Source organism: Blastomyces dermatitidis (assembly GCF_000003525.1).
Source record: "Blastomyces dermatitidis ER-3 genomic scaffold supercont1.1, whole genome shotgun sequence".
In the NCBI taxonomy this organism is placed as follows: Eukaryota; Fungi; Ascomycota; class Eurotiomycetes; order Onygenales; family Ajellomycetaceae; genus Blastomyces; species Blastomyces dermatitidis.
The window spans coordinates 3,872,167-3,881,187 of NW_025544774.1; the positions used below are offsets into that span (position 1 = coordinate 3,872,167).

Below are 9,021 nucleotides of genomic sequence, written 5' to 3' on the forward strand. Positions count from 1 at the left end.
TCTAGAACTGAAAAGAATAGTCAAGCTAGTAAACTCACAACTGTAAGCTTAAAAAGAAGAAACTCTTAACTTTCTAAATCTTCAAACTTCAATTCTTCAGCTAAATGTAAATAGAATTTGAATTCTCAAACTTCTGTTAAGATTAGAGAATTGAGAAATGACTCTGATAATAAACTAGATATAATATAAGCAGTTGAGATTTCTACTTTTCAGAATAGTTATAATCTACTATCTAATGATAGTGATTAGATTCTACTCTACTCTCTTTTAGTATGAATATACAACAAAAATAATAAAAAAAGTTTAAAAACTCTTTAAAAATCATATTTATTTCAACTAATGTGAATAGAAACTCAAATTACATTTATTCTTATCTTCAAATTATATTTGAATAAAAAGTTGATTTTATACTGCTTCAGAAGCTGAATTTTGATACTGAGTAAAAATATGTTATTTCTTATTCAAGCTACTACTGCTTTTTATCTTAAAAGTCTGAGATAAAGTCAAGAGTAGTGATCTATAAAAGAAAGAGATTAAGATATTAATTTAATCTAAGATTTGATATCATGTCTGACTCTGATATTCTGATGAGTGATATTATAGATAAAGAGAATAAGTTTGATACTATACAGCTTATAAATATCTATAATGAAAAGTCATTGAAGAAAAATAATAACATCTGAATAATTAATAGAGAATTTCTGAATATAACTTCATTAAGAAACTTTATAATTAAAAGAAGATTTCAATGCATATCATTTCTGATGAAATTCAGAATATAAAAGAGTAGTAAGAGCTGATAATCTGATTGAATGAATCTTTGAGCATTCAATAGATTTAGTTAATAAGTCTGATTAACAAACATTCTGTAGAAAAGACATGAAACAGAAATCTATTATAGATCTAATCTTCATGTTATAAAATCTAATAGAAAAAAGACTGTTAAACTGATTTATTAATTTAAACAAGACATTAGAATCAGATCATGAGATTATTCAATTTAATATTGAACTGAGTGAGAGATAAATGAGTGAAATTTCTCTTCTCTCTAATCAGTTTAACTTTGAAAAACCTGACTGAAAGACAGTTATTATTATTATTATTATTATTATTATTATTCTTCAATTATAGATGTATGCAGTCAGAGACTATGACATCTACCTGAGAACTTTAGTTCTCAGGGTTTTTTCTATGTCTGTAAAGTTAACTATTGTACATTCATCAATTTCAGATATGCAAAATCAGAAAATTCCAGCCCAGAATACAAAAACTGTTTACAAATTGCAGTGTTTTAACATCTTTTGATACTTTGTAACCATTTGACAATATCATGACAAAAGAAAAGAGAGAAAGAACACAGTCTCAAAGATAGACACATTAAATAGATAGATAGAAAGAAATTGAAAGGAAAAGATACAGAAAAAGAAAAAGTAAAGAGAGACTATAACAAAACAAATTCTTAAAAGAGAGTGTATAGCTGTTTTAACAGACTATATCTGATTGATTTCCTTCTCTTCATATTCAGATAATTCTGAATTTAGCCATTTTCTTGTAGCTGCTTGAGTTTCTGATAGAAAGTCTATTAAGTATTTAATTCCTGTCTCAGTTGAGAATAAGAATCTCATATTTAATTGATTTAGATCATACTTCTCTTTCAATCTGGCTCTGAGACTATTGTATAATGCACAGTGCATTATAATATGCTCAGAATTCTCATTTGTATTGCAGAATGAGCATTCTATTGAGTCAAATCTATCATCAAATCTTTGTATATAAGATTTGAAATAGCCATGTCCTAGTTTCAGCTGTATTATAGATGAGAATATTTTCTTTTTACATTTAATTGAACAAGATTTCCACTTGGGTTTTGTTTCAAATCTTGAATAATGTATACTCTTCTTTTGTTTCTGCCAGCTTTCATTCCACTTGTCTAAACAAGATTCTTTTATTTTTCTCTTTATAAAAGACCAGGACACAATTTTTTGAATAGATCTGCTTAATTCTGCACCCTTTTTTGCAGCTGAATCAGCCAATTCATTGCCATGAATATTCATATGAGCAGGAACCCAGTGCAGATGAATTCTCAGCTTTGATGTTCTTCTCTCTTGAATTTTTAAAACAGAGTTTAAGATCAGTTCAAGATTCATTTGATCATTATGAATCTGACTATTTCTAAGTCTTTTTAAAGCAGCTTGACTATCAGAGAATATCCATGCCTCTTTCAAACAATTTCCTCTTTTATGAGATTTTATTTCAATGAGTTTGAAAGCTTTCACTATTGCAAATAGTTCAGCATCAAAGACTTCACATTCAGAGCCTAGATTCCAGAAATCTGAGATAAAATTAATATTATCTTCAGTATAAGCAATGCCTGCGCCCAATCTATTCAAGTTCTCATTTTTTGAGCCATCTGAATAAATCAGAATAGAGTCTTTTATATTGATTGTAGAAATTCTCTTCAAATGCTGTTCATATTCTTTCTCTTTTGATAGTTCACTTATTTGTAAGTCTATAAGAGATTCAAGCTTTTTTCTCCAGGGAGATAACTTCTCATGATCAACTTTTTCAACATTTAAAGAAGAAAATTGATTTTTAATCAGAGAGCATAGTCTGTACAGTTGAGAAGGCATTTTCTTTGAAGAATTATTTTCATTCCAATCAAGAAATCTATTCCAATCCAGTTCATTTCCAGAGTTAATTGGTGGAAATGAAGAAGAGACTCTTTCTCTGATTATATGATTTGAGCTCATCTTTACAACTCTCAGAGCATAGTTCATACAGGCCTTTTCAAATCTAATAGTAGGAGGAGGAATTGAAGCTTCAATTTCCATTGCTTTAATAGGAGATGATTTAAATGCTCCCAGAATTCTTCTCAAGGCTCTGTTTTGCAGACTTTGAAAGAGTTCAGTGAAGTTCTCTTGATTATTTCATTAAACTTGAACTTCATAATCAGCTACTGATGTAATACAGACTATATATAACTGTCTCATAGCCTGGAAGGATAGACCCCTCTCTGTATTTGATAGTCTGATTATGTTGTTCAATAGTCTTTCTGCCTTGACAGTTCTTTGTTGAATGTGATATTTAAAATTCAACTTGGAGTTTAACCATACTCCTAACCATTTGACATTTACACTGGGTTTAATCTCTCTATTTAAAAGAGTTAGAGATAGTTCTTTCTCATTGAATCTAGGATAGAAATGAATTAACTCAGTTTTATCCATATCAAATTGAATTTGATTGATATCTGCTCTAACAAAGATTTCCTTTGCAGCTTCTTCAATTACTTTCAAATTCTCTTTGATAGTTTTTGAGCTGTAGACAAGACCAATATCATCCACATAACTCGGAGATCGCACTATTCTCATATTTCTATTTTTGAATAGATATGCAGTGTATATTGCAAATAAAATGGGTGAGATTGGAGACCCCTGTGGTACTCCTATTTTTATCTCAGTCTTGTCTTGTTTCATTCCATCAAAGAAGAGTTGTATAATTCTTTTAGACATGAAACAGTTAACTCATTTTATTAGGGAAAGTGGCAGTTTTAATATCTTCAATGTCTGAATTAACTTTGACTTTGAAACATGATCAAATGCTTCTTTTATATCAATAAAAACTGCAGTTGAGACCAGACCCTCATGCTTTGCTATTTGAATATCATGAACAACTGAGAGAACAGTGTCAATTGCAGAACACTGTTTTCTACCTCTCATTTGTTCACTGAATAAAAGAGAATCATCTATAGAGCTTATAAAAGATAGTCAAGTAGCTATTATCTTTTCTAAAACCTTTTCTAAACAGTTCAATAGCGATATTACTCTATATGACTTAGGAATTGAAGTTTTTCTATTAGGTTTTGCAAGAATCACTCCAGTGGCTTCTCTCCAGCATTCAGGATGATATCCATTTTTCAAGAGATTGAAAAAGAGCTCAAAATATTCATTCTTTAAGTAGGAATATGTATTTTGAATAATCAAGTGATTAATTGAATCAGGACCTGCAGCAGTTTTAACAGAACTTGAGAAGATAGCTGACTCTAATTCATCTTGTGTAAGATCAGGCCATTCCCAGTCATTTTCACCAATGTAGTTGAGAAGTGATATATTCTCTTTCTCTGAATCTGAATCTGAATCTGGTGAGTTCTGAAAGAGAATTCTCATGAAAGCTTGACATTTTTCCTCAAAAGAGTTTGCTGTATATGATTCATTCTGAAACTCATATTCTAGAGCTGAAAGTTTTGCTACACTTCTTGTTTTAGTATAGTTAAAAGCTTTAAAAACTTCCTTCTCTTGTGCTTCTTCAAGAAATTTATTCCAGCAGTCTGTTTTAGCTCTTTTAATATCTGAAAAATATTCATTTCTGACAGTTTTGAACTCTTTATCAGATATTACATCATTCTTTCAATCTCTTCTAGCAGTAGCTAATTCTTTTCTTTTAGATGAGATATTCTTATTTCATCAAGGTTTTGAATACTCAGAAGATTTTCTTTTTGGAATATTATCTCTAACACTTGTTAGAATGATAGATGTAATAAGCTTCACTCTATTCTCAAGCATTTCATTTGAGATATCTTGACCAGAATTTCAATATAGCTCATTCTGTCTTTCAGATTTTAACAGTTTTATGCTTTCTTCAACTGCTTTCCAATCAGCTTTTTCAAAGTTATACTGATTAGAGAGAAGAGGATTTTCACTCATTTGTTTTTCACTCAGTTCAATATCAAATTGAATAATCTCATGACCTGATCCTGATGTCTCATTTGAATCAATAAATCAGTTTACAAGTCTTCTTTCCATTAGATTTTGTGACATGAATGTTAGATCTATAATAGACTTCTGTTTCATGCCTTTTCTAAAGAATGTTTGTTGATCAGACTTATTAACCAAATCTATTGAATGCTCAAAGGTCCATTCAATCAGATTATCAGCTCTCACTGCTCTCTTGCATTCTGAATTCCACCAGGGATGATGTGCATTGAAATCTCCTGCAATTATAGAGTTTCTTGATGAAGTTATGTTCAGAAATCCTCTATCAATTGTCCAGGTATTGTTATTTTCCTTCAATGACTTTTCATTATAGATATTTATGAGCTGTATAGTATCAAACTCATTTTCTTTATCTATAATATCACCCACCAGAATATCAGGGTCAGACATGATATCAAATCTTAGATTAAATTGATATCTTGATCTCTTTCTTCCATAGATCACTACTCTTGACTTTATCTCAGACTTTTGAGGTAAAAAGCAGTAGTAGCTTGAATGAGAAATGACATATTTTTGCTCAGCATCAAAATTCGGCTCCTGAAGCAGTACAAAATCAACTTTTTGTTCAAATGCAATTTGAAGACAAGAATAAATGCAATTTGAGTTTCTATCCACATTATTTTGAATAAATGTGATTTTTGAAGAGTTTTTAAACTTTTTTTGTTGTTTTTGTTGTATATTCATACTAAAAGAGAGTAGAGAAGAATCTAATCACTATCATCAGATAGTAGATTATAACTGTTCTGAAAAGTAGGAATCTCAACTGCTTGCATTATATCTAGTTTATCACCAGAGTCATTTCTCAATTCTCTAATCTTAATAGGAGTTTGAGGATTCAAATTCTGTTTACATTTTGCTGGAGAATTGAAGTTTGAAGACTTAGATAATTGAGAGTTTCTTCTTTTTGAGCTTACAGTTGTGAGTTTACTGGCTTGACTCTTCTCTTCAGTTCTAGATTGACTTTGAGCTTCATCTTTTCTCCAGTTCTTTTGAGTTCTAGGAGCAAACATACATTCTTTTGAGCTAGATGCATGTTTTTCTTTGCAATTAGAGCACTTAAGCAGAGTATGTTGACAAATTTCACCTCTTTTTGAGCATGTTTCACATTTATGCTCACTAGTTTTGTGATCTCTGGCACAGAATGCACATTTTGAGTCTCTAAAACATGAGATTGCAAAGTGTCCATATCTTTGACAGTTTGAACACTGTGTTTGAGCTTTGAGATTCATTCTTGAGTCTTTGTATTCATGAACTCTCATTTTCAAACCTGCTACTCTTACTTCAGAGATCTTTGACTGTTCAAGTGTTTTTATATATACTAGAACAGAGGCATTTCTCCTGCTTTGTCTGAACTCAATTGAATTTAGTCATACAGGCTTCTTTCTCAGTTGAATGAAGTTGTATTCTTCCAATTCATTTTTGAGAAGTAGCATTCCTTCTTCACAGTCAAAAATTTCAACTGGAATATCATGAAGAATGAATTTGTCCCACTTTTCATCTCTTTCAGATAGAATTGTTGTGTTTAGCAATGATTCTACTGCTGACTTCCAGAGATTCTCATTCTGAATAAGGAATTCAGCACTGAATTCAGGCATTGTAGTCAGAATAATAGAGTTTTCAAAGAATGATGGCTCAATTGAAGCTATAACTGGTTTTTGAACTTCAATATCAGTCATCAACTGAGAAAAGAACTGCTGATTAATTTCATTTCTGATTCTGAAAATGAGATTTGAGTTTAGCTTGTTTCTTTGCAGAATGTCCTGGTTTGAGACTTTGAGAATGAGTCTTCTATTTCTAGAGATTTGAAAGTTTTTCTCTTTTTGCATTTTCTTTTTCACTTTTCTATGAATAGAGGCATGAGCAGTATTCTTCTCAGTTTTCTCAGGATTTTGAGCAGGTTTTGAGACAGCAGGTTTAGAGACAGCAGATTCAGCTGCTTGAGCATATGTTTTCTTCTGATTCAAAGAAGAAGAAGAAGTAGGAAGAAAGGAAGAAGAAGAGTAAGATGAAGAGTCAGTGATTGTACTAGGAATTTTCAAGGTTTTTTGAACTGTGTTTGAGATTCCAAGTTTGAACTTGATCACCTCCTGTAGTTGTCTGGCCTGAGCATGAAGAATTAACAGAACTTCTTCATTCATCTCACTCAGACACTGCTTTTCAAGAATCTTGCTTGCTTTTTCAAGTTCCTGTATTTCAAGAACTTGTTATTTCTCTATTTCTTCTTTCTTTCTTCTCTTCAGAATTTCAATCTCAGGAATAGCATTTGAGAAAGCATCTTTTTCCACATCAACTGAGTGTATTTTTGAACTCATTGTTTTCACTCAATGAAAAGTTGGTCAGACTGTTTCAATTGAGATATTTCTAAGTCTGTTTTCAATTGAAAAGTTGATCAGACTGTTTCAAAAGAAGAATAAAAGACTTTTGTGTATAAAACACCTGATTTTTTTCACACTAGTTCAGTAACTAGGTTAGATTTTTGAAGAGAATCTAATAAACTAAAATTGATTTTTAAGATAAATCAATAAAATCTTTACAATCTCTTTCTTGGGATACAGTGAGGAAAAGTATGATATCAATTGATAATAAATCAGATAATATGACAGTTTTTGAGAGAAAAACTGACAAAAAATAAATCAATTTTTTGCAGAGAAATTGATTAAAACTATTCAATTTTATTCTAAATCATTCAATTCTCCTCACACAACAAGTGTGCAACTCAAATCAGTTAATAAAGAGTGTAAAAAAGAATTAAGTATTAATGAAAGCTCTTCAGTCACTGAAAAAGTAATTCTTACTTAAAAGAATATGAAATTATGACAGAAAACAACTCTGTTTTTAATTCTTTGTAAGAATATTGTGTAAAACCCAGAGAAAAACACCTTACTTTTTCAAGAGAAGTAAAAAACTATTTCTAAGATCTTTTTTTTTTTTTTGCATTAACTGCTGCAGAAGAATGAGATAGAAACTGCTAAGATATGCACTACTGTATACCCCCTACCAAGACTTTCCCTCTTCAGGGTCTTGATATTATAGAGAATATAAGTCTGTTTCTATATGATAATATAAATATTGCCAGCGAGATGTAGAGGAACTGGTTATTTATATCTCAAAATAGAAGACTTTGTCAATGATTATATCAATATAGAGTTAATTCTCAAATTCAATAGAAACCTAGTGTTGCTGTTCTCAATCCCTTGCAGAATCTATTGAATATTGAGGTATTAAAACTAGATTTAATATATCTCACTGTGCAGGGATCAAAGGCTCAGTCAGACCTTGGGGTATACTGATTTTATAGTTGTTGGTGTGCTGTTGACTCGTTGTCCACTGGTTATGTATTGAATACTGTTGCCGAGGTATCTTTTTGTATCATTCTGCTGGGGATGGGCCAGATTGAGAGGGGTAGTACAGGGGTGAGACTTGGTGTTGAAGTCTAGATACACTGGCGGCGGACCGTGGAGGTTGCACTTCAGAAGAGTCCGTTGATTATGTGCTTGATATTATCGCCGAGGTATCTTTTTGTATTTTTCTGCCGGGGATGGGCCAGATTGAGAAGGGCGGTACGAGGGTGAGACTTGGCGTTGGTGTTTTGGAACATCAAAGATGGACAGGGTTTTCGCGGAGGTCGCTCCTCGGATATCTCCACAACTACAGGTCGGGGGTCTTCCAAAATCGAGAAGATTGGTGCATATGGCTAGGTCACTTCACCTTACAATTTGTATGGCACTCTGGCCCGGGGTTGTGGTGTGGTAGGGGAGAACGGGGGATAATCCCACACAGGAGCTTCGAACAACGTCCGGTTCACGTTTGGCTGGATAACTCCACCACCACACGGGGTATGCGGTCGGCGATGGGGTCAAAATGCTCGTATGATCGAGGGCTTTTCGATGGATCTATCGGCGGGTTCTTATTCGAAAAATCGAGCGAGTTCGTGGTGGAGCGGTTGCTGACTGAAAGACAGTTAAATAAAGCATAAAACTGTGAAAATCTGAAAGACAGAGTGAGCTGTATTGAAATTCTGATCAAGATATCTTAAATGAAATACTTGAGAATAGAGTGAAGCTCATTACATCTATTATTCTAGTAAGTGTTAAAGATAATATTGTAAAGAGAAAGTCTTCTGAGTATTCAAAATCTTGATAAAATGAGAATATTATATCTAAAAGAAAACAATTAACTACTTCTAGAAGAGATTAAAAGAATGATATAATTTCTGATAAAGAGTTCAAAACTGTCAGAAATGAATATTTTT

The 9,021-nt window shown here is 31.9% G+C and overlaps 2 protein-coding genes across 2 annotated transcripts; one reads left to right on the forward strand and one right to left on the reverse strand.

Annotated features, from left to right (window-relative positions):
• Positions 1-5,476: 5,476 nt before the first annotated feature.
• On the reverse strand, positions 5,477-6,364 carry BDCG_16146 (uncharacterized protein; the record flags this gene model as incomplete). Its single annotated transcript, XM_045425407.1, has 4 exons — positions 5,477-5,611; positions 5,782-5,927; positions 6,037-6,064; positions 6,143-6,364. 4 exons carry the CDS (start codon positions 6,362-6,364, stop codon positions 5,477-5,479), a joined length of 531 nt encoding a protein of 176 aa, XP_045279185.1.
• A 1,897-nt stretch (positions 6,365-8,261) lies between these two features.
• On the forward strand, positions 8,262-8,745 carry BDCG_16147 (uncharacterized protein; the record flags this gene model as incomplete). The annotated part of the gene is made up of 1 exon (XM_045425408.1): positions 8,262-8,745. Exon 1 carries the CDS (start codon positions 8,308-8,310, stop codon positions 8,743-8,745), a length of 438 nt encoding a protein of 145 aa, XP_045279186.1. The 5' UTR covers positions 8,262-8,307.
• Between the last annotated feature and the right edge of the window lie 276 nt (positions 8,746-9,021).